This window comes from Cydia splendana, chromosome 9 (assembly GCF_910591565.1).
Source record: "Cydia splendana chromosome 9, ilCydSple1.2, whole genome shotgun sequence".
Lineage (NCBI taxonomy): Eukaryota > Metazoa > Arthropoda > Insecta > Lepidoptera > Tortricidae > Cydia > Cydia splendana.
The window spans coordinates 13,418,980-13,445,215 of record NC_085968.1 but is presented as its reverse complement, the minus strand read 5'-3'; the positions used below and the strand labels follow the sequence as shown (position 1 = coordinate 13,445,215).

At 37.6% G+C, this 26,236-nt stretch overlaps 4 protein-coding genes across 4 annotated transcripts; 1 reads left to right on the top strand and 3 right to left on the bottom strand.

Moving 5' to 3' along the window:
- Window positions 1-1,629, top strand: LOC134793656 (histidine-rich glycoprotein-like). The gene is made up of 4 exons (XM_063765296.1): window positions 1-105; window positions 196-738; window positions 905-1,071; window positions 1,438-1,629. Exons 1-4 carry the CDS (start codon window positions 40-42, stop codon window positions 1,505-1,507), a joined length of 846 nt encoding a protein of 281 aa, XP_063621366.1. The 5' UTR covers window positions 1-39; the 3' UTR covers window positions 1,508-1,629.
- A 2,486-nt stretch (window positions 1,630-4,115) lies between these two features.
- Window positions 4,116-6,008, bottom strand: LOC134793659 (histidine-rich protein PFHRP-II-like). The gene is made up of 4 exons (XM_063765303.1): window positions 5,882-6,008; window positions 5,084-5,728; window positions 4,708-4,874; window positions 4,116-4,268 (listed from the first exon to the last, which is right to left on the bottom strand). The coding sequence occupies exons 1-4, from the start codon at window positions 5,891-5,893 to the stop codon at window positions 4,193-4,195; spliced, it is 900 nt and encodes a 299-aa protein (XP_063621373.1). The 5' UTR covers window positions 5,894-6,008; the 3' UTR covers window positions 4,116-4,192.
- A 3,827-nt stretch (window positions 6,009-9,835) lies between these two features.
- On the bottom strand, window positions 9,836-11,163 carry LOC134793884 (cuticle protein 7-like). Its single transcript, XM_063765598.1, has 4 exons — window positions 11,152-11,163; window positions 10,594-10,869; window positions 10,310-10,476; window positions 9,836-9,987 (listed from the first exon to the last, which is right to left on the bottom strand). The coding sequence occupies exons 1-4, from the start codon at window positions 11,161-11,163 to the stop codon at window positions 9,921-9,923; spliced, it is 522 nt and encodes a 173-aa protein (XP_063621668.1). The 3' UTR covers window positions 9,836-9,920.
- A 237-nt stretch (window positions 11,164-11,400) lies between these two features.
- On the bottom strand, window positions 11,401-16,638 carry LOC134793682 (cuticle protein 7-like). The gene is made up of 5 exons (XM_063765334.1): window positions 16,542-16,638; window positions 15,146-15,284; window positions 14,825-14,910; window positions 13,562-13,728; window positions 11,401-12,042 (listed from the first exon to the last, which is right to left on the bottom strand). Exons 1-5 carry the CDS (start codon window positions 16,551-16,553, stop codon window positions 11,934-11,936), a joined length of 513 nt encoding a protein of 170 aa, XP_063621404.1. The 5' UTR covers window positions 16,554-16,638; the 3' UTR covers window positions 11,401-11,933.
- Window positions 16,639-26,236: the final 9,598 nt, after the last annotated feature.

Sequence of the window (26,236 nt, the reverse complement as noted above, 5' to 3'; positions counted from 1 at the left end):
CAATTCGCTCTTGTAACATCTGCGGTATATATTGAGCTTATGACTATGCTAATTCATCAGTTCCACCGCGGAAGTGAAAGAAGAAGGATCGAAATGTTCGCTAAAGTGCGTGTTCATCGTTGTGTAACATCTAGCCCGGTCACATAAATACTCGTGCATATAGAATGTGTGTTAATGCAGTGACTCTTGTTTCAGGCTTTGATCCTCGCTTTTGCCGTTGGGGCATCCTACTGTCAGGAGCATCATTATGCTCTCAAAACGTTAATGCGCCATGAACAACCTCAGGAATATGTTCACCACCAGGCTCCAGAGCTTTCAACGCACAAGGCACCAGCCCCCATCTACGAAGTGCAATATCAAACTGTTCCAGAGAGCCAGGAACAGGGCGTGTCATCGCAAGCCATTCATCACCAACCTTCTGCTGATCATGAAATCCAGTTGACAAGCGCAAAGGAAGCTGAACCAGCGTACGTTTACGTACAGCAGGAAAAACAGCCAGTCCATTTCCACCATGGCATTTCCCTGCAGTCACTATACAAGCACGCAGCTGCTGCTCAAAAAGTTCCTGCCACGCATAAATACCAAGCTCACCATGAGCCGTCACACTACGGATCGCACTACAACCACGAAGCTTTAAGCCATCACCACGCTGCTCAGCAACATGCCTCTGAGCATCACGCTCCATCCCACCACGCTGCCCATTCCGAGGAATCCCATGAAGAGCCTATCGACTATTACGTAAGTTTACAAACATCAGTATGTTAAGTGCTTCGTCACTAAGCATCCGGTTCGAAATCAGCTTTCTATGTCAAGTGTTGTGCTCGCGCATTTTAATCAAGATTACCTAGTCTTACGCATTCAGATAGGACGATTAAGGACGTACCCAAACGTTTTGTGATTCTAGGCTCACCCTAAGTACCAGTATGAGTACAAAGTAGAGGACCCGCATACCGGAGACAACAAGTTCCAGCATGAAGTACGTGACGGAGATGTCGTGAAGGGTGTCTACAGCTTCCAGGAGGCCGATGGCTCCATCAGGACTGTGGAGTACACGTCCGACAAGCATAATGGGTAACGTTACTTCATATTTAGGTTTGCATAAAATAGGCATAAAGCACTGTAAAATGTAAAATAGTAGCAAAGAAGATATACTTATTCAAATGTTAGTAGTTCAGTACCTATCATAACAGTGTAGCTTATGTTTATACAAGCGTCTAAGTAAAATAAAATTTTAAACGTTCAATTGAAGGTTAACAACTTGTCGGAGTTAATTCTAAATTTGTTTATAAGCAAAACAAAACCTACAAATAATTTTGGGAATAGGCTGTCTGTCAACTTCAATGATTGACCTACAAACTTAACAACGAAGCTACCGGAAATGCTCCGGATAAATGTTAATAAACCGGTCAGTAGAATGACCATATTCCGTCTTTACAGATTCAACGCGGTTGTGAAGCACACGGCGCCGAGTCATCACGCGCACACCAAGCATCACCACGAGAACTAAAATTTAAGCTGTTTTATTGTTTGTTGTTACATGTGTAATTATAACTTAATTTATTAATCTTTCTTTACTTTTCCACTAAGTTTTTCCTATTAATAAATGTAAGATAATACGTTCAGCTTGAATATTTATAATTTTATTTGATGCTACCAAACCTTTACCAAACTTGTATCTATCGTTAAGGATGACCTGCGCTAAACCGGGCCGTGCCCGGGCCGACACGTCCGACATGTCAATTTCTATGATGGCTGATCGGTGATCACGTGGTGCTTTCCATAGAAAACGAAGCTCGGAGCTCCGGAATCTCCGGCCCGGCCACGGCCCGGTCTAACGTTCTACTCACCGATGCCCTTTTAAAATGGCATCAGAGCCTTTTCCAAGGAAACTGATTGTGGTAACAAATTTGTATTCCTCTGTAACAAAGATTATAACGAATAATAAAATATTACAAACAAGAAAAAAAAACAATATGTTTAATAAAATTGTGTTACAACACTTAGCAATCTCCTCAAAGTAATATTGTAGTTCGGCCAGAATGAAGCTGTCAGCGGTTGGATGTACGATTTGATTGAAAAATTATGTAATTATTTTTAACGCTGACACAATAATTGTTACAGAGTGCGTGCTGTACTGAATCTTGTTTTATGGCGTGAATATGAAACCATTCGTCATAACAAAAGAAATAAACTTTTATAGCTGACTGTACTTTTCTTTCAGTTATCAACTATTTTTTGCCGTATGAGGATACAGTGTAAAACATTAAAAGAAAAGAAAAGAGCATACTCCCATCTTAAAGGCCAACAATGCACTTGCATTCCCTGGTGCTGTAGGCATCCATGGACGACGGTAATTGCCTACCATTGCCTATATCATAAAAAAATTACAAATTCATACTGATTTTCTGATGACTATTAGATTTATTACCGCTGTTATGGGCGATGGGCTAAATTTGCAAAGAGTTGACGGTAATATGCGAACTGTTACATTAAGTTATGTTTTATTATACCACGATTTTGTTAGAAGCTTCAAAAAAATCTGGTAGTTCGTCCCGGTTTTATCTTATTACAGGTTAACTATTGAGGCAGGTCATGTTTCTCACAGAATCTCATTCTTTCTTCCGTGGAATATACAAACCACTTTCTTGTGTTGTATGCAAAATGATTGTTATGTCAGCGTCCAAGATGCAATAAAAAAAGGTATGACTGTGTCCTTTCTGTGTTTATTACTACTTTAAAAGTTAACAGTTCCGGCTTGTTTCACTTCACGCATCTGCCGAAAATTATGTTTTATTATTATAGAACCTGTTCTAAGTAAAATGACATTATAAAGTTTCGTTATATGTTAGGCTTCTGTTTAAAGTAATAAACAAAATAACGGCGTGAAACAGTAACGTCACGCTTGGTAATTGTTTGCTTAGTCTGAATTTAGAATTTATTTCCCGTTAATGTCGTTTTCATGTATTTTATGTAATATTCTTTCATTTACTACTCGATAATTCGAACTATTCTTTGCAAAATATGAGCGCATTAATGTAGAATTGTTGGCGAGCTTTAGTTTTTTTTCTACAACTTCCACAGTTTTTATTGGAAATTTAAAATTTAAGTTGTGATATATAGTTGAATAATTGGTTTCTTTAATGTTATACGCCACACTTTATTAACCTTTTTAGTTTAGCTATAAAATCGATATACACCTACTTTTTTAATAAAATGTGGTATTTCTTTGTTTATAGCTCTTAAACCGTACATTTTTTTGCAAACAATGTTTAGGTGAATCATAACACATTTAATAACCTTTCATTACATGTAACACACGTGTGTGTGACTCATCGTATAGCTATAATTTACATTTTGCGAATTTCGGGAGTGATTATTTGTATGACGTCATTATGTATTACCCAGGGACAATACAGATGGTCTCCCGGCAGTTTTAGAATCCAGGTCATATTGCTAATAACATACTAGAAGCCTATGCAGATAATCCTGAAAATTACCAATTTGGATTTTTTTAACTTTAATGCATTTGTTCTGACGAATACCTACCTAGTTTTGATGCACAATTTCCACAATTTTGGTAAAATTTTGATTTTATTGGTATCGATGTAAGGCTTGAGATGTCATCTTTAATATTGTAGTTTGCTTTAACGTCCTACTTTTGGTTCGGTTGTAAATTCCAAATAATCGAATATTTTTTTACATCATTTTGATTTCTTTGTAAATTTTTCTTAAACTGTTGTATAATTTGGTACACGATGTATAAATTAAATATAGTATATTTCATTGGCTTTAATTTAATACCACACACGTGTATGTGCCATACATAGTTTGGGTGCAATATGCAATTTTCGCAACGAGGCGGGAGTCATTTTGATGACGTCATTCCGCTGAAGTAGATGGCCGGCGCCGCTGTCTCCCGGCAGCTTTGGAGACCCAATGCCATGCCCAACAACATATTAAAGGTTGGCGGCGGTTTCCGAATCTGAACTATATTCCCATAAGGCAGTGCACTTGGAAGAGTAATCCATCCAATAGCAAATTTGAATTTTGCGCCCTTTTCTACTGACAAAGTTGTTTGTATATAAAAAGTAAACGAAAAACCCAAACAAAAAATATTTTACAATACTTTTATTTATTTACAAGTCAACATTAATAACAATCAGTCCTTTGGAATAAGTTAATAGTGGATAACTTAATGATGGTATTGGTGTTGCTGGGGCTGCTGGATGTGCTTGGAGGGCTCGGAGTGCTTGACGTACGCGTTGAAACTGAAATTAAATATAACATTAAAAGATTGGTTGAAAAAAGATTTTCTGAGTTTTAGATTTAGAATATCCAACTTCATCACTCTTTTTCAATCGAAAGGTGTGATGAAGTTTCAAGGATGACTCACGCTAGACCGGGCCGTGGCCGGGCCGGAGCTTCGGCGCTTCGTTTTCTATGGAAAGCACCACGTGGTCACCGATCAGCCGTCATAGAAAATGACATGTCGGACGCCTCGGCCCGGGCCGGGCCCGGTCTAGCGTGTCATCCTTTACTTATCACTTACCTACTATACTACTTACTTTTTGGCTGAAATTCTGGTGTAATGAAGTTACCGTACCGTATCCATAATATGTCAGACGTCAATAATAACTTTAAACTGGAATCGCCTTTTCTCATTCTTTATGGGATATTGTATGAAAATATATGTTTGGTAAAAATTACCCGCTGTGCTTGTCAGAGTCGTATTCGACGGTGCGGATGGAGCCGTCAGCCTCGTGCAGGCTGTAGACGCCCTTCACGACGTCGCCGTCGCGGGACTCGTGCTGGGACTTGCGGTCACCGGTGTGCGGGTCCTCCACCTTGTATGAGAACTCGTATTTGGGGTAAGCCTAAAAAAAAAAGCAATTGTTTCATTTAAACAGTTGTTACTTGTGGATGAGATTTAGCTTAGGGTCGTAAGTGGCTCGGAGAGATGCTCCGCTCAGCAGTGGGCGGCCAAATATTAAAGGCTTAATGATGATGATGATGATATGTGAAAGAAGTTTGAATTCTATATTTCACATTTTCTTAGCGGTATATTATATTTTTAAAGACTTACATAGTAATCATGGTGCTCCTCCTCATGGTTTTGTTCCTTGTGATGTTCCTGGTGAGCGGGAGCAACTTGTACCGTGTGGTAAATGGGAGCAACATGTTGGGCGGGAGCGGAGTGATGGACGGGAGCGGAGTGGTGGACGGGGGCGGCGTGGTAGACAGGAGCGGCGTGCTGCACTTGGACAATGTGCTCATGCTGAGCGGGAGCGTGGTGGACGGGGGCGGCATGATGCTCGTAAGTAGCATGGTGCTCGGGCACAGCGTGGTGCACTTGGACTACGTGCTCGTGGTGGGCGGGAGCGTGGTGCACTTGAACTTGCTCCTGGTGGGCGGGGGCGTGGTGAAGTTGGTGCTCCTGTTGGGCATGATGCACTTGGTGTTCATGGTGGACGGGGGCATGGTGCACTTGGACGGAATGGCGAACGGGAGCGGCGTGGTGCTCTTGTGATTCGTGGTGAGCGGGAGCGTGGTGTTCGTAAGAGTCATGGTGGGCAGACTCGTGGTGAGGTTGGTGGCCTTGATGGAGCACGAAGGACTGAGAGGACACAGCGTGTCCGTGTCCGTGGCCTTGCCCTTGCTCCTGGCCATGCCCGTGCTGGTAGTGCTCCTGAGCACACACAGCCGCTAATGCCACAGCAACGATTAGGACCTGTGGAACAAATCACGATATTATTAAGCACACACACTTAGCTTAAACACTAGCTGTCACTAAAACACTTCAGGTCATTATGTTATGATATAATTGTTCGCTTGCAAAACTTGTGTGTTAATTAAAGACACTTATTATTTTAATGTGACTCACTTTAGAGATCATTTTGAGATGTGTATGCTCTTGTGGAGTGATGTTGAATGATATTATCTCATAAGTGCCGTTGCTATATATAGTCAAAACTTGAGCTTGAATTTTTGACTGGATGAACAAGTTCGTACACGTAAGAGGGCGGGGAACGAGTTTTGACTCAACGTTACGTTCATTGAGTAATTGAAAGGATCGAATACAGTGATTGCTCATTACTCGTGTCGCTCGAAGCATTCAAAGCATGTCATTATTTAACATTTATGAAAAATTAGATACTTTACATTACTCTATTTATTGCAACATAAAGACAAAAGTCTGGTCTTTCCTTAAATTCCGATTGAGGATTAGATTTTATTTTCAATTCTTGTCGAAGTTTTATCATTTTTTTTATAGTTTCTAAACAATATAGTTTTGAAACTAATGTTCTAAGGAAATTTCAAATTAACCTGAGGAATATTATGTTATAGTCAACGTAATCCAAGAAACCCCCTTACAATAAAACTACTACTACTTACTATTACTACTTGTTTTTAATCTGGTTGGTTTGCTTATCATTATTATGTATAAAGTACCTTTACTTAGAAAATACATACAGTACTCGGCGATAAATATTTACTGCATATCGGTTTTTGGAAAGAGACAATTGGTTGTTTACAACGATTTCCGAACACTTGCGATCGTACATCAATTATCGTATTTATTTAATGTCATTTCATATCAAATAAATAGGCAAGTGCCTATAAAGTCCATAAAGTTATGGATTAGTTGGCGTCAAATGCTGACATATTAGTATAAACTTTAAATATGACATCTTATGAGTTATGACTAACTTCACATAGGTAATGGTACGTGACAAAGCTCTACGAAACCGAAATTTTGCAGCACCAAAATAAGAGTTTCTCTTAAATTTTCCAGAACATTCCCAACTTTTTGGAAACTGTCCGCAACTTGCACATTTGCTCTTGTACCTAAAATAACAGCAACACTTTCAACTGACCACAGCCACATGCTTACCTATATCATTGTTTTAAAATAGAATTCTATTGCAATGCATATGTTAAATTAAATGCAATAATTAAACGTATTATTTGAAAGCATTTTAATTCAGATTATAAAATACGACTACAAAGGTCATAATGCCGCGCCTCTGCTCGCGTGCTGATCAGGTGAAAGAGCGATGAAATGAAAATGTAGGTATAATACTGGCTCCAATTTCACCACGGTGACAGGTGCGATAATTGTAAAACATCACTGTTGCTGACGTCACAGGCATCCATGGGCTACGGTTACCGCTTACCATCGGGCGGGCCGTATTCCTGTTTGCCACCATCATTGATTTATTAAAAAAAACTTTATTATATCGGAAAAAAACAGATATTTCTCTTGCTAAGTTTATGACAATTGTCACAAGAAACACTACAATTGTCACGAAATTCCGACATATAACTCATTACCTGTCAAGAATTACCTACAATTCTTCTAAATCTTGACAATTGTCAGAAACTTCGCAAAAGAAATATCTGTTTTTTTCCGATATAATAAAGTTTTTTTTAAATAATACAATGATGGTGGCAAACAGGAATACGGCCCGCCCGATGGTAAGTGGTAACTGTAGCCCATGGATGCCTGTGACGTCAGCAACAGTGATTTTACAATTGTCGCACCTGTCACCGTGGTGAAATTGGGGCCTGGTATCATACTTATAAATCTGAATACGCCTATAAATTTATCAATCGTTACTCAAGTTGACCCTTTCTATCTTATTTTTAGCTAAAGTTTTTAACCTCCTGAAGGCTGGATATCAAAATTTGCTAGTTTAAATTTCATCATCATCATCATCATATCAGCCAGAGGACGTCCACTGCCATAGACCTCCCCCAAAGAGTGCCACAATGACCGGTCCTCGCCACCCGCATCCAGCGGACTCCCGCGACCTTTACCAGGTCGTCAGTCCACCTTGTGGGGGGTCTACCCACGCTGCGCCTTCCGGTACGTGGTTTAAGTTGAATTCTGTCAAATTTACTGAAAATCAATATTTAATTGAAGCCTTGGTACAATGCCTCAGGGGCCTATTTTAGATTTAAGCTAGTTATTAATTTCGTTTAGTAGTACCACTGTATATATATTGTATGTAAATAAATGATTTAAAAAATTGAAGCCTATTTGTAAATATCATATGATGGAGGAACTGCGTCAGTGGTGGATTTGCAGTTTTGCCGCCCTAGGCCTCAGGCCCTGTAGCCGCCCCTTTCTCAGCACCCATCATATTGACTAGGTGCATTTTGAGTTATTTCTTGTTATCATCAGCATCATCATCAATTTTTTATGATGTACGACTATAAACTTTGTAGCGCCAAATAATATACTGTATCGCCATTAAGATTTTTTATTCATTCCTCTTGTATTTGCAGTTATATTATGATTATTTTATTTGTAGATTCTTTGTCTGGCTGATGAGAGTTTTTTTTGGTATGTGTAATTAATAAATTATTTATTAGTCGGTTCATAACTACAGCGTTTCAGAATGTTAACACTAGAACTCAGATTCTAGGGACCAAAATTAATCGGTGAAAATTTTTTTTTTAAATTACAACAACAAGTTTATTTAAACTGTAGTTAGTAAGGAAATACAAAATACATATATGAAGTAAGTTGGTTGGTAGTGGTGGGTTAGGGCTAGGGCTGCGGTAGGGCTGCCTCGTCGTCGAAGCCTAGGATTTTTTTTGTGGATTTAAATCTGTGCCGTGTACCGCCTATGCACATGCTTGTGGCTCTGATTATCGAAATTGTGGTTTTTGATCGAAGCCAGCCCATTACGATACTTAGGGATCTGTTCCAGCGGTCAGCAATAGCTTCACCGAGGTGTTTAATGGAGGCGGACATTTGAGGAGTGAAGACTTCTTCGACGGACGTGACGAGAGGGGTGAATGTTGCGTGACGTTTCTCACAGGCGCTGCTATATTTTCGTTGTTTCTCCTCTTCTGCGGATTTTAAAACGGAAGCTACCGGGCGTGAGATGTACGAGGGAGCGTCGGTGTCTACGACAAGGATGTCAAATAACGCCTCCCTCTGTGCATCCCAAACTCCACGGCAGCTGAGGTCTCCACGACCAAAATTTATTGACAGGTAGGGTGTTCCTATATCGATTAATTAAATTAAATGTATACATTTCCCTAATACTAGTGATCGCCCCCAGTTTCGGTTGTTAGAGCTTTTTTTGTATTACTTATGACCTTTTTGGAGCCGATTTTATTTTAGATTCTTTCTTATTTGAGCAGGTCGATCACAAATTAATATTGAGCTTTATGTCAACCTTTCAAATTATATCTTTTCTCGCTGCAAAGCCGTTAATTGTAAAGGAATTTTCCCCGGATTTTACCATTAAGTGCCTCCTTTTTACCATAACAGAACTATGTATTATGGCTAGCATACACTGCTTAACATTCTTAAAATCTAGTAGTAATCATTACCTTTATTAATCGTATCGCTTAACTTCTTTTCACATGCATTTTCCGAGATAAAAGTCAAGATCAAGAGTTACTATAAAAATATTCAAATATATAGAGTTACTATAAAATGCAATACGCCTTCTAAAAGTACTCTCTTCTTTTTATTTTCAGTCAAATGTGACTACTTAAAAAAAAAACAATTTCTGGGCTCTTAAGACTGTTAATGTGATAAAACGTATTATTTTTTTCTTTTAAATTATTCTTAGTTTTATTTATTCATTTATTTTATTATTTTTAATTTATTTAGTTTCTTCTTAATTTTAATAATAGTTTCTCAATTTTGTTATTGAATAAAACTTATCCATTATTCTTAAATAATTAAGAAGTAGAGGTAAGTATTTCAGAAGTGGCTCTTTCTATATTAGAGAATGATAGGTATCACTTGTTTCTTAAAAATATAGGGTTATTTTCCTAAATGCAGGCAGGTTTCGATAATAATCAAAGTGGATTTGAGGACTAGGCTATTATTTATTCAACAAGTTCAACAACATAACAATCACTGCATAATTACGACACGATACACAGTCATTTGATTAATGGTGATGATGGTGGGGCTGGACATGCTTGATAGGTTCGGAGTGTTTCACGTACGCGTTGAAACTGAAAACAAAAAATAACATTTTATTTATATACTTACTACCATCATAGGCTTATAATTAGATTAAATTTTATTTTATTCAGCAAGAATCCGCTAGCTTGGACATCTCGAGAGGATGCCAGCAGATAGAAAGGCTTAAAGGGCCCACGAAGGATGCCCGAAGTACCGCTGGAGAGACCAGCAGGTCGAAAAATATTTACGCGTCCTACACGCAGAAAACTGGAAGGAAATCGCACTAGGCAGGATACATCGGTGCCAACTCGTATCGGATCGGATGTCAGGTTGCTTAACCAGTAGAATAGTAAGTTATTTCAATCTGCTCACCCGCTGTGCTTGTCAGAGTTGTATTCAACAGTGCGGACGGAACCATCGGCCTCGTGCAGGCTGTAGACGCCCTTCACGACATCGCCGTCGCGGGACTCGTGCTGGGACTTGCGGTCACCGGTGTGGGGGTCCTCCACCTTGTACGAAAACTCGTATTTGGGGTGCGCCTGGAGAAAAACCATCAAATATAAATAAGAATAAATAATACTTTGTTGAAAGAAAAGTTACTCAGCGAATTTAGTGCTAAAGTAGTTAAGGTCCCATAGCATTGCATAAAGACTTACATAGTAATCATGATGTTCCTCTTGGTGATGTTCGTGATGAGCAGGAGCGGCATGGTGGACTGGGATAGCGTAGTGGACTGGAGCAGAGTGGTGCACAGCCACGACTTGCTCGTGATGAGGAGCGTAATGTACAGGGGTGGCATGGTTGTCCTTATGCTCGTGGTGCACTTGGTGAATCACGAAGGACTGGGAGGACACGGCGTGGCCGTGGTGTTCTTGACCGTGTCCGTGTTGTTGGGCACACACGGCCGCTAACGCCGCCGCGAAGATGACGATCTAATTAAAATGTAAGAATATGTTTTAATTAGACAAATATTTAATTTGATTGTTTGATTAATTTCTATGCATGTTTAAAGACAGTTATTTTTTTTATGATTTATTTACATACAATATATATACAGTACTACTAAACTACATATACTGTTATTTTAGAATTACAGCTAAGTCAATATTTAACAAACAAATATGTGTATGTCGGTTCTATTGCTTTTAATTACCTTGTGTATATAATAATTTTATCATAAAAAATATAATTTTACTTGTATTCATCGTACTTACTTTGTTGAACATGTTTCTTGTGTTAAGTCTTGTGAACTTAGCAAATGAATGATATCAATATGTGCTTGGCTGTAGTTTTTATACTTTAAAATCAAAACTTGAATTATTTTCAGGTCGACAGGTTTATGTCAAACGAACGTAAGAACATTGTAAAAGGGTAGCAAACGAGTTTTAATCGACGACTATCACTTTTAAATGGGCACTGTGTGACAGGATTCTGACATGTCGCCGGAATAAAATATGCTGGTGTTATGAAAGTATAAGTAATATTTATTTTACGTCATTTTCAGTCACAAAAACCGGTTCTTTACAGCACCTCGAAGCATTGTGTCGTGACGTTTCATAAACTGTATTCAAATCGATGAGTTTTGTACAACACTACAAAGTTTGAAAACGAAAGACTTACAACTACAAGGAAGTATATAATACAAAAGTTTTAATTCTAATGTTGGGGGATGACTGATCATGATAATACTAATTTGGGCCGTCAAGTCCCAGGATGGATACACCTTATGAAACGCATAGCCTCTTTCATGTTTGACCAGTCATCAGCAGAAAAAAAATATTTTCAAAATATTATCCTCTTATCATCCGAATCCTACCAAGATCATCTAGAGATTCTAGAGTAACTCGCCAGCTGAGCTCCTTCTGCTGCTGACTGTCCAATGGACTGCCTGTCTTTGAACGTTAACCGTGAAGCATTCTCGTTTCGTTGTCGCATTCCGTCCGTGCTTAAGCTAGGTATTAATTAATAAATAGGTGTCGTCGAAGGCGTAGAGAGTTTAGCCGTGGAGGAGGCCGTGTCCGTAGGCGGGGGCGGCGAGGACGGCAGGGGCGGCGTGCACGGCGGGGTGCGCGGCGTGCCCTTGTCTGCTCACCACTGCGTTAAATCTGAAACATGAAGAAGCATGTGATTAATGCTCATTTTTTTACATTATATGTATTTTGTATTTTGTGCCCGAACTTAGATTTACTTCTGTTAATTTGTAGGGTAGAATTGCTGTCAATCAAACCATAGGAAACGTTAACCTTTTTCCATACGAGTGACATCTGGTACAATCGATTTAAACTTTCGGCGCGATTCGGGAAATGAATTAGAGATTAACTAGATACGATATAGTAACGATTATCTTTACTATATTGTATCTAGTTAATCTCTAATTCATTTCCCGAATCGAGCCGTTTGTTTAACTTGATATGACCGAAATAATAGTAGTGTATTAACTATATAGTGTATTGTTTATGGAAATATTGAGAGTAGGTACAATATAGCGTTCTTGGAACACCGTTAACCGTTAAAATGTGTACGTTCTTTGTCTATCCAGATCTCAATAGGATATCTAGAAATCTAACTCAGCATATTCACCTTGGCAAAATAGAAAAATTGGTTGGAAACGATCAATTTCATAAATTTTCTCTTAAGTTTCGAATCCTATAATTTTTACCATTACATTGTTGTTAAAATAACCATTTAGCACGCACCAGTTTTTTACTGACCGTTTGGCACGCTTCCAGTCTGGAGTCATTGAACCGAAAACCAAACCACAGTGTCAAGGGCAGCGATTATCGCGCGCTTTGAGGCTAAGCCGTTTACTGCCGTTACACTTTTACGGACTTGTAATAGTTTCGGATTTACAATTATCTAATTCGATGATTGGTTTTTATTATTTGCTGATTTTTCTGTGATTATATTTATTGGTGTTTTTTTTAAGAACGCTCGCTCTTTTGGGTGTTCTTAAGGGCGCTGTTTGGTACCAACAAAACAAATGTCGTTTCTTTACAGGCAGCCTAGTCAAATGATAATTGTAAAGCTTAGAAATAAATAAAAAGTGGAAAAAAATACTGTCTCGGGCGAGCATCAAACTTGCGACTCTGTATCATTAGCCAACATTAGCTACCGAGACTTCACTCGATGACAGCGGATATTTCCAACATATCACTCACATGCTCCTTAGGGAGATGTTTCTGCTTAGTACAAAATTAATTTAAATGACAATCGTTTATAAAAAAACGCCAATCGAAACTCAATTAAAGTATGGAAATGACCCAGAGAGGAAGTGACAGAATAGATGTGCAAGTTGCGGAATTTAAAAAAAAAGTTGTAAAGGTTCTCGGAATTTTAGGAATAGGAACAGTCAGTAGCAGAAGTTGCTAAGCGGGGCATGTGTTCAAAATGATCTTGACGCGACTTTATTGTTAAGAGAATAAGAGCGTGTCAAGGTAGTTATGAACACCTTGCCCGCTTAGCAACTTCTTCTGCTGACTGAACATGAAAAGTTTTCGAAAATTGTCCATGTAGAAATTCTGAAATTTTGGAAATTGTCCGTTGGCATATCAGTGAATGGCAGCCATATTGCCGTCGCCAATGTTTTCCACTCACTCATTAAATGTGAATAAAAAGTGCACCTACCCATTATGATCATCAGCGGAATAGTTGACAGTGCGCACGGTGCCGTCGGGCTCCACCAGAGAGTACTGGCCCTTCACCACGTCGCCGTCGCGGGACTCCCACTGACTCTTCTGGTCGCCCGTGTGGCCGTCGGCGACGCCGTAGTTGAATGTGTAGCGGGGGTGGGCCTGGAATCAGTGAGACGATATGATGAGTGCAACGAGATCATGAGATTTTACATTTTTCTTGAATTTTGTTTCATTGTATCTAAGAAAATGTTTAACTACGAACTGTTCTCGATCATTAGTAATCTTTACATTACTCAGGCATTAAAACTATCTGTAATAATGCCTATATTAAGATTAAGACCAGGCTGAATTCTCATTGATAGTTTGATACCATACTCATTTACTCAACACACAATAGGTACTTTGATACGTAAGTCGTAGTTTTGTTGTTGAATTGTTATTAGTGATACAGCGAGATACATGTGCGAGTGATGTTGATGCTAAGAAAGATTTATTTATCATCAATGTAAGTTCGAACTGACCAGTAATTAGTCAGTAACGCTTAGCTGATATGAAAGTAAGTCGACGCGTCGGCAGGCGCCGGCCGATGCGAGCCGAGCCGAACGACGACTTTTTCGCTCTTATTGCGTTGACATAAAGCTTTTTCCTATCGACTTTTCCCGAATGGGCGTCGATATATCAGGGGAGACCCTAAGGGTGTTGGTACTACGCAAAGCACCTTTTTACCCTATCGCAGTAAAGCCAAGTAAAAAAGTTCTCAGAAAAGGAGGGTTTACATTATTATAAGGTCGCACATTTTACACCAGTGCAAAAAATAGTTATTTGTTTTACAAGGGGGCAAAGTTGTTGTTTAACCGCTCGTGCTAATATTGATACCCGAGCAAGCGAAAGATTCCAAAATTGAACGACGAGCGTAGCGAGTGGTTCGAAAAATGGAATCTTAAGCGTTGCGAGGGTTTCAAAGCACGAGGGTTAAACAAGATTTGCCCCCGAGTGAAACACAAAATTTTTCACCACACCAATCCGAAGCAAATATTAAATGTAAAATATCAAATAAAATCAAATCCAAATGAATGTTATTAAATATTTATCATCCAAAATTGTCATTTAAAACTCAATTCTACAAGCAAACATAATCGACTCAAAATTTGCATTTGATTACTTTGCCTCACATGTGAATAAAATGCAACTTTGCTATCAGTTTTTGAAGTGCAAAGTAAGCCTTTCCAAGTTGGTGTGGTGAAAAGGTACTTACATAAATCTCAACAGGGGCTGCGGCGTGCGCCAGACCGATCGGCGCGCGCAGCAACGGCGCCCCGTGCGCGACCACACCGCCGTGTCCTGAAAACAAAATATTTAAAGTGTACCAGCTATTTAATTGATCCGTAGTTTGAGCGCGTTTGGAGGTATCCTAAGGTCCACTCGGTAGCTTAATCCCAAGAATTAGGACTTAACCCCTCTATATTAAGCCTTATTGGGATTTGGTCTGGCTTCTTCACTGCGTTTTTCTTCGCCGAAAAGGGACTGGAACGTATCAAAAGTGATTCGGAGGCACAACCAAATTGAACTACCTTACCATATCCCAATCCCAGGGCCGGGGCGGCCAGCCCATGACCGAGGCCTCCAAGCACCAGGCTCGAGGAGGACAGCGCGCCGTGAGGGGCCGCGATCAGGCCTCCACGCGCCATACCGATCAGCGCACATGTGAGGATCACCTGCAAGTTTGACAGCATGAGAGTACACTAAGCTGCCGCTTTAAAGGTCTACCAGTTATCTCAGTTTAAGAATTTGCACGGTGATTTTTAGTAGAAAGTAGTTTTGGGACTAAATCTAGATTATTCACCGTGTTTTTATTGAATTCCGTTAACTTCGGGGTATGGTTAGGTACCTACGTTTAAGAGAACTAAATGGCATACTTAATTAAAAAATAATAATAATTTTCTTTTTTTTTTAAGAAAATTAAGTTTAAAAAGTAATTAAATGTAGCATATAGCGTTGTTGTAACACGGGCATTACATTTAACTCAACCAAACAATTGAAATCTGTGACATATTAATGTCATTTCGAACATCGATCGACCGAGAATGCACTTAAGTTTAGTAGCAAATGTATGAACTCATTCTAAACACTAATCAATATGTAAACCGGCCCTAAGGCAAGTGTACACGCTTGTAGAGGCCTTATAGGAAAAAAAAATATTATTGATTATCTCCGAAATGGAGTTTATACTTTCTCAAAGACACCGATATTAGAATATCGGTTTCTTTGAGAAAGTTACTTCATTTAAGCTCAGGAATGTACCCTTGAAATTAAAGGAAATCAAAAAAACACGGTGTATATTATAATTTTACTTACTTAAAACAAATTAGTTTCATGCGGCCAAACCTTTAACTAGTCCGTAGCTGTCTATAAAAACTTATTCTAACGAACCGCCTTCGTTATACCTAAACGGTAGATCTTTAACTTAGTAGTTACCGTTACTGGGAAATATTTAATCCCGAAGTAGCTTGATTTTATGTCCTTAATTGTTCATTTTAATGAAGTTTAATCTCAAACCTTAAAATAAATTTACCTTTTTAGATATTGCACTAATGCGTACCTACCTATGGACTTGTGTTTATTAAACTATGAAAAAAATTCAAAAATTGACCTAAGTAATATAACGCCTTCTCTTTTGAAAAAGACATTGAGAGTTAAATTAACCATAACATTGAAAGATTACACCGAAATTGAAGACGGCTTAAAAGAAGAATTTGCTAGACAAGCCAGGCATTGTCCAGATAGATTTAGATCCCTTTCATATCTACATAAGTATATGATCATGTGTATAAGGAAATTCCACATTATGAATGGTGTTTTAAAAAGGAATGGTTACGAAACAACACGTTATCAACACACTTGCATTTCTTATCACTTCTAACTGTTTAGTCCTAGCCACACCTTTAGCACAATCTCACTGAAATACACATTACCTTGGCTATCATTGTGGGAGCTTAGTCTAGGACGTTAGTTCACTGTAAGCTAGGGCTCGGTTTGTGCCAAATTGTCAGATAACTGAGGCTTTTATACCGCGGTTATATGTCCTATAGGTACAACCCAAAGTCCTGCATCTATACCTGGTGTAGGTAAATGTATGTATGCGCCTTGTGGGCGGGGCCGCATTGAAACTAGATCGTGAGACTAGCCTGGATACGCTCAACACCAGACCTCACTGTGGTTTCGTGTAATTCGAACTTTTCCCAAAATAAGCACTCCAAAATTACGCATGTCACAAGCAATTGTACAATGCGGGCGATGCCCAAGATTTCAGCTGTTTTTGCCCAAATAAGCGTTTGGAATGTAACTGGCTGTAATACCATTTTAATTTGGATACAGCGTAAAGGATGACTCACGTTAGACCGGGTCGTGCCCGGGCCGAGCCATCCGACATGTCATTTTCTATGACGGCTGATCCGTGATCACGTGGTGCTTTCCATAGAAAATGAAGCGCCGGCCCGGTCTAGCATGAGTCATCCTTAACAGTGTATTAATTTCGCGTCTTGAGAAGACAACTCATCCTATTACTTAATACAATAAAATTATCCTAAAAGTTCGTTTTCCTTCAATAAGTGCAAAAAAAATCAAGTCCATGTCGCTTAAAATATATATTTTTTATTTAAAATGTGCTGGACATTTACCATGAAATCCAACAGTCTGTCTAGATATATTATGCTGACATAACAATAATTCTTATTGCCTAAATATTACTCACATATTCAATTTGGTAGCAAAGTAAGGGTAGGGTAGGATATATCTACTCATAAGGAGTTGCATGTTTCAATTGTACAGCCCGTATTTATATTTCTACTTCACCTTAATGAGTTATATAATCTCAGATTAATATCGATTTAATAGACAATACAATAAAACATGCTTTATTACTGTTTACTTGTACTATGGTTCTATAAGCGTGTCAAGGCTATTGCACAATAGTATCCCTTCGAAGCCTGTTAAATCTGAAATCATTTAATTTTTGTCTTTTATAACAAGTAAAACTTTTATTGTAACAACACTACAATTAATCAAATACACCTACCTATTTATATTTTTGTTAGGTAGGTAGGGGCCCAATACATTCCATGACTCTTCTTTTTCCGAACAGACTCTATTTATTTATCCCACACGTCCCTATACTCTGTATCTTTAGGTATTTAAATAAAAGTAAACAAAATCTAGCCTCAAATGGCTCCTTAAGCCAGTAAAGGGTAGATGATCAAATAATGTAGGTTAAAGTCAGGTCATTCAATAACTGATCGAGGCGGTTTTGTACATTAATCACGCCTTCTGTTAAGATAATGTATCAAAATCATCTAAGTTTAAATCAGTAATATTTGTATTAAATTCAAATTAAGCAATGTAGAAAAATCAGATTAAGAGTATCGTAAAACAAAATCCATGTAATACCAATGAGGGAGTTATAAAAATCAATCAAGAGAAAAATACTAATCATTTCTGTAAACAAACGAACTTAAAATTGATTAAAATCCATGTTTTGAAAATGTTGTAAGGAAGACAATGTATTCATAACATATGCGACCTATCTAAGATCTCATTCCTAAAATAGTTGTGCCTATCCCAAAAGTCTGGTGGTTTATGGTGGTTTGATAGCGAGGTAATTAACATAACAATGGTTGAATGCGCGCACGCCGCATGCCTCGGAACAAAGCACACGCATTCAAAACGCCTCCGCATACAATTACGATTTAGGCTGTGTGAGATTGTATTGCAGACTCCACAACACTCGTACGTGATTTAAATAGCTTGCGAAATAAATAATCAACTTCACATTTCATCTACGGGTTAGTTAGGTTTTGTCCGTGTTATAAAGTTAGACCAAGAAAAGTCTGCAGATATTTTGACAGCACACGCAGTGCAGGTGTTATTTTAAACGTCAAAGTTCTATGACATTATGACGTATAAATAACACTGGCAATCTCTGCAGACTTTTCTTCCTCTATCACATTTTCAGTTGCACTGCATCATATAAGAGCCCAACGGCCCCATTCGAACAATGCTTATAAGAAGTCATAGCGGTACGATACCGATCTTTCAGTGTCAAAAGTGACATTTCTTCAACAAAAAACGGGTGTACTTTCGTTTGGGCCAAATACCTTTCGCCAAATTTCACTTCCCAAGGAACTTATCGCAATAGTTTAATTTCCCAAAGGAACCTTTAGCAAAGTTACACTTCGCATATATTTTTTTATTTGGTCAAATTATCATTTGGCAAGATTTTACTTTGTCAAATGTTATTAGGACAAAAACTTATTCAGCAAACGTTTTGGTTGGACTGGAGCAAAGGGGGGGCTGGGACATAGATTTTTTTTTGACTTAGCCTTAAGGGACATAATATAACCATCTTTATCTGATTAAATAGTAGCTGTGGTTAATTATGCAAGACAGAAGTTGAATTCCATTACCATTCCGAATGTCGAGGCAACCAGGCGTCTAGGTTGGAAGTCTCGCTGTGCCCTGGCAATGACTCATCTAACCGATACCTTTTCCGATGCTGCGATGTCGTTAACCTCCAACAGGCTCCGCGATGATGGCGGAGCAGAGGGCCTACCGCGAACCAAGTTCGACGCCTCTCTGTCGCACTTGTAAATTCGTACGTAAGTGTGACAGGGAGGTAACACGTCGAACGTGGTCGCGAACCCGTAATACCGTGGTAGGCCCTAAGATTTGTCTTTAGTGCATGGGGTTTTAATACATCATCAGTGGTCTCTTCAAGTTTTATTTTGTGTTATTTAAATTCAATTATGTGTTAAAGTAATGTACCTACCATTTTTTACAGGATTTCTTGGAATCTTGTAAATTGATTATACATTTGTAATTTTTGGCCCTGCAATAAAGAAAAACACGATGAGGAAACTTTTATAAATCTGGAAATTCAAAGATGGCTGCAAAAGCTACCGTGGGTAATTTTTTTAACTACTACCATGTATAATAAGATGTGTGCCTAGTAATAGAACATATTATGAACTTATACTTACTTGTACCTACTTTACTGTATTTGAACTTTAATAGCTGTCAATAGAGTTGAATATTATATCCGCCATAAATGGCTTCGTATGCGGTAAAGGGTTAAAAAAAATACCTGTATAATTTTAGTATACCTAAATATGTAACTACAATTAACCTAGTTTATAGGTAAGTAGCAGATTTACAAATGTGGACTGTATTTGTCTGAATAAAGAACATATTTATTTATGTTTAATATATGTCTGTAGGTGTAGGCTGATAATGATGGATAGTTAGTAAGCTGAGTTACAGCCATGCAATAAAATGGAAAACAAGAGAGGTATAATTAACTAACGGATATTTGGCTATCAATGTTCGCAATCAATAGTATTAATACTTAACACTACACCTCCGGGTATTTTGCGCAGAATATTCTTTCTAAGACGTTTTGTAACGGCGTATTACACAACGCCAGGTGTATGCAGCTAACGAGAGGAAGCCAGGATCCATTCATATGGAGTTGTTTTTTGTGCGATTGCTGCCGGATGTTTTGTTTGCATGCCAATAATTTAATGCAGATTTGTATGTTTTGCATAGATAACTTTAGGTTGATTACGCGTCGAGATTCAACACATCTATTTTGTTGATGTTGAACTGATTGAGAGTCTCTGTGCTCTCTGCCAGTGCATATTTTTTTAAATGAAGTACTTACGTTAAATGGTTGTTTTAACCGAGTTAAAAAAAGGAGGTTCTCAATTTGGGGAATCATTTTTTTATGTTGTCTATGTTCACCGATTATTCGGAGACATTCTTTTTGTTTGTCACTAACGGTGCGATTCGGGAAATGAATTAGAGATTCACTAGATATGACATAGTAAAGATGTGTGACGTTCCACGGCAAAAGGTAACATTGCTACGGCTGAATATTGGAGCGGCGTTAATAATAGCGTAAGCGCCAGCCGCCATAAGGTACCTTTTGCCGTGGAACGTCACATATCTTTACTATGTCATATCTAGTGAATCTCTAATTCATTTCCCGAATCGCGCCGCAAGTCAGGATCTGATAACGAGATACTGGAGTAATTAGGGGACTTATAGTGATTTTAGTATTTTTCATACTCGTTTTGCATGCTAAACAGTTTTAGTGAAGTGGATTTTATTGTTCATGGTTATTGTGTGTTGCAGAAGTAACACTGTTCTGGCAAAAGTAGGCAATGCCACACCTACACACACGTTCTATAAAAACAGGTACTTTAAGTAACTAATTGAATGTCATATTGCCCGCATTCGTTAAGATATGAGTAAGTGTCGGGTTGAAATTTTAAATGCTGCAAGCAATAACGCAAGTTATAACTTGCTTTTAAATAAGGAATTTATTAAGGGGGCTATCGTTATAAATTAATTTACTTTTCTAATCATAAAAAAATGGAACTTACATGCTGCAATGATTTTGAAAATGGATTATCAGCTATAGAAAGTAAAGTATAAGTTAGCAATGAATTTTCTTTTGAGATAGCGCTATTTGGCTTGTTAGGGCAGTGCATATAATATTAAAGTAGGCATCAGTCATTAACAATAATAAAAGAATAATCTGATTCTCACCACCAAAATATTTTTTATTACCATTTCCAGAACATACGCAGGCGCGATTATAGTAAAGTACCTACTAATCGTTTTTCTTCTTCAATAAAATATGTTCCAGTTAAGTACAATACCATTTTAAATATCAAGTGTCAAAGTTATAAAACTGTAAAGGTCAAAATACTTTCTATGTATTTGTAACTTACAAAGTGATTATCGAATGGCCTTTTAAGATTGTGTCGGTACCAGTATTCGTTGCTATATAACATGTAGTAACATTGTATTCTACACTAGTAAGTATAAAAAGTTAAGGTTGATAATTCTAGTTTCTAGTTTGAGTAGTTAAAATTACCATTACTTGCTTGAAAAGTATTTTCACCGCTAGGTTAGATGTATTTAATTATTCACCTTTTATTTAAGTTACTTAGGCCCACTTGGACCATTCCACTAACCCGGGGTTAATCAGTTAAACCGTTAACCAAGTGTCAAATTATACTGGTAACCATGGTAACTCCATGGTTTAACCAGTTAACCCTGGGTTAGTGCATGGTGCAAGTGGCCCTTAATGTCTTCAATAGTTATATTATGAAAACTTGTATAAAGTTAGATTATATTATTTAGTTTAGTATATTTGTTAGGTACCATCAGCCGTAAAAGTGCATGACGAATTTATCAATTAATAATTCATTCATAATTTCTTCATGCAATTTTGCAGCTAACAACTAACTTGAATGCAGTGTTGTATCTAGTTATTTCTTCAAATATTTTGATTGTATATTTGATTATAGGACACTAAACTACTTCAGAACATATTCAAATTATCGTCGAAGACCAGAGCTGCTATTAAAATAATTGTACTGAATATTTATGTCGATAAATTATAGCAAGTCTCCTTCGACTCATAATTTTAGGGCGTACGTGTGGAAGCGAGTAACTGTCGCTGTAACTAAGGATTTATTTCCATCTTAAATAATCGTATGTTCAAGCATTTAATCTAGAACCAACAAGGCTTTTAACTGGCAATCCTTGATCTGTTTCATTATGTTGTAATTTTAGTGTAAAACATGTCGATTATAATATAATGTATAACAAATTTAAGTTTCTATTTACATTTTTTAAGATAGATAAGATTAGATTTTTATTAATTTATTTATTCATATTTTGTGATAATAAGCCCCTTTTAAAAATCGTCTAACCTAAAAATTAAATATTCGGCCGGGTTTAAGGTTGCATTCGTATTGTGACAGCATAGGTGCACCGCAGTCTGAAAAAGACTGGCACTATCGTTGATCTACCCAGTTAGGCTACATATATGGCTTTCGTTTACTTCAGTTAGTATTATTTAAATGTTATGGAATAAATTGGTCTATCTGTCGCTGTTAGGATAATAGTATCGCGTTTGTAAGGCAACTGGTGACTTGGTGGACAAATCGGGGCACAAATCTCTAATCTCGATGGCGCGTGGCAACCTTTGTGTTCCACTTGTGATTATTTTTAGGGTTCCGTAACCAAAGGGTAAAAACGGGACCCTATTACTAAGACTCCACTGTCCGTCTGTCTGTCACCAGGTTGTATCTCATGAACCGTGATAGCTAGGCAGTTGAAATTTTCACACATGATGTATTTCTGTTACCGCTATAACAACAAATACTAAAAATTAAATTTGTACGGAACCCTCGGTGGGCGAGCCCGACTCGCACTTGTCCGGTTTTTTTTTCTTATTTTAACGCCTTTCACCTTATAGTTCCGAGTCTACAATTAGGTACTGCGAAATTGCATTTAAATGTCATGACAATCGTTCATTAAGATTTTAAGTGAGCGATATCAATCTATTCTTCATTAAGGAACATGACATAAGTAACTAGGCTGTTTTAAAGCGTAGGTCTACATTTCGATTCGACTTACTAAATTCTATTTTTTATCTCGGATTATGTTCTCATTTCAGTTCGGTTAAATGTAGTGGGGGAAGTAAGTGCAGTCAGTACCTATGCTCTTTTGTCTCAGGCGATGATGCCGCTAGGCGTAATATAATTGTTGCTTGAAATCTTTAGTACATGTACTTGTACAATATAAATATTTGTCTTGTCAGAGGTTTGTCGGCTGCACTTTTTTTATTTGCATTTACTTAATCTACCCAACATACAGTACTTAATAGCAAAAGTTTTTTTTTATAATACATATTTGCTCTTTTTGAGGACTGGCCTTGCGTTTATTTCTTTTTCATTACGAAAGCACGTTCACCGATTTATATGTCGTTACGAGCCCTACTGACAAATACATATTAATACCTAACTTAACTGGAGCAAAAACTGAAACTAGAGTGGAATACACCGCATTGCGACAATGCCGGCCGTGTCACGGCCGCGCCCACCGGTGAATGTCCAGCGTGCGTGCGCGCGGCGTATACATAACCGCGAATAACCGCATTAACGTCAACCCGATCACTTTCTTATTTTTACTTAATTCCCAATTACTCTTGCGCAACTGGGGTTGCTAGCTTACGGGAACGTGACAGTACTATTTAGTTAATGTTTACTAAATAAATCACACTATCGTTTGCGTGTGTGGCTTTAATCTTATGGATGCGTGTTTTGTCCAGAATAAAGTTATTTAAAATGTGTTCAACTAACTTAAAAACGGGCAATTTGCATTTATATTATAGATCGCCAACAAAGGGACAAGAGACCGCTACCCGTATATTTTGACAGACAGAGCCAGGCAACGTAACCATTGATAGATTGTTGTAAATGTCGTGGTCAGATTTTAGAATTGATCATTTCATGATGTGGCTGTCGCAACCATTTCATGAAATGATCGATTGGCCATGTCATGAAAAAGTCAAACCTAACCTAACCATTTCATGGAGTGGTCAATTCTAAAATGGCATTTCATGAAATTATCAGATTCTACGATCTGGCCACGACATAATTATATATTTTTATTCAGTTGGATTTCTTCAGTTTTCAGGATAGGTCCTTTAGCAACAATCAGGATCCAGTCGTTAAATACTTGCTATTAGGCGTGTAAGTATATTTTTTTCCGGCATAATAACAGTTTGGCCTGACTAGTCTCGAAATATTTGCAATTTGCTTTGCAGGGTTGCAAAAATATTTTTACAGAACATTATGGTCCTATTTTCCCACACTACTGCGTAAAATAGCACTTTTCGTGCGATGTCATAAGTTTAAACGGCCGTAGGTACTGTAAAACGTTGTACGATACAAGTGCGAATAGGTAATTCGCAACTCGTGTCGATTTAAAACACTCCCTTCGGTCGTGTTTTAATTTATCGCCACTCGTTTCGAATTTCCTCTTTTCCGCAATTGTATCGTAAATAACTATTTTGAGATTACACTAAGTTATAATTAGTTAGCGCCATGTTTACGAAAGGCGATCCATAAAAGTTAAAGAGATAATACGTTTATAAATATGTGGCCATCACTCACGTTTACGATTGTATAAATAACAATTATAACAAATGCGTTTTGAGATTATTGAGGTTTACGTAACGCATTCAGAGCTCGCAAAAAATCATCAATCACCAATAGAATCAGTCCACCCTACATACTTACACAGGTGCTTATGACGCTTTGTCGGCTTCCAACTATTTCCTAGCGTGATGCAATTATTTGATACACTTTTCTCGTCAGTCATTCATAAAGGAAACGTGCTATAGCAACACCTTATGCCCATTTATTACATTGGTTCTCAAGGATGTACGATGTGTTGGATGTAGGTGTGCTGATACTGCTGATGTGCGATGAAAATAGATAATAAGGGGAACTAAGCAAATACCTGATGGGACAAAGCAAAAAAAAACATCTTCCGAAAATTTTGCAAATTCTTTACCCTATACCCGACTGGGCCGTTAGTAAATATGACCTGTTTGATTGATTAAAAATAATATAAAAATATGAATTAAATGTTATTACAAATATTAAATCAGGCATAATATGATTTAAAATAAAAACACCGTCAATTTTGTATAATTCTCTGCCACATTATCTATAAATAGTAGATATTTATTCTTATCCCAGTCAGGTTTGATAAAGACGCAATGTACTTATTTTTTAGTCTAATTTTGTGTTGTGATTTTATTTTGCATCCTCTAGAAGTAGGTTGATTTGGTTCATAAAACATAACAAGTAGACACTAGATACACCTACACCGGATCTATTGCCTAGCCGGAAGTCAGATTGGTGCTAATTACATTTCACAGACTGCTTTGTCCAATCAACTCTGATCCATTGATTAGTGTTGGTTCATACAAAAATACTTAGTTATCGTATCGTAAGATATACAATATAGTCTGTATCTTTAGGTATTTAAATAAAAGTAAACACACAATTTGTACATTTTTGGTGTAGTTATAACATTTATTGCTTAACCAACCAAATACGGTTTTGTATTGATCTGTTACTGAACAACAGGTTAAAGTCAGGACTTTAACCTACATTATTTGATCATGTCATGTTTTCATCTACCCTCAACTGGCTTAAGGAACCATTTAGAATAGATTACCATTTATTTCAGTATCAGTACACATTTATACAATACATACACACAAAGAAAAAAAAAATGACTTATAACTAACTCGTACACTGTTACTACACTGAAAACGGTGAACACTCAGCATAGAGTAGTACCTGACGCTGGTCTTCCGTGAACACATTTGAGGGTACCTAGATTTTGTTTACTTTTATTTAAATACCTAAAGATACAGAGTATAGTGGCTCTGTAGTTGTAAACCTCGCGTTAAGCTTAGAAAATGTTAAAGTGAAATTACTTAAGTTCGTTGAGTCGTTATCACAGTGAACTCACAATGGTCTTAAGCGCCATAGACGCTATTGGCACTTAAGTCCCATTATCATTTTTAAAATATACCAAAAATTGGATAAAAAAATCCTATTAAATCATAGAATCTGGGGACAAAATTTCACGAAAATCGCTTTAGAATTGCGACCCGTAGAGGAGAACATCCAGACAGACGAAAGCAAAATGCCAGAGTTAAATCGAAGACCTTCACTAACGCAACGGTCAATTAAGGATTTCCTTCATATTGCCGTGTGAAATCTACTGTAATATT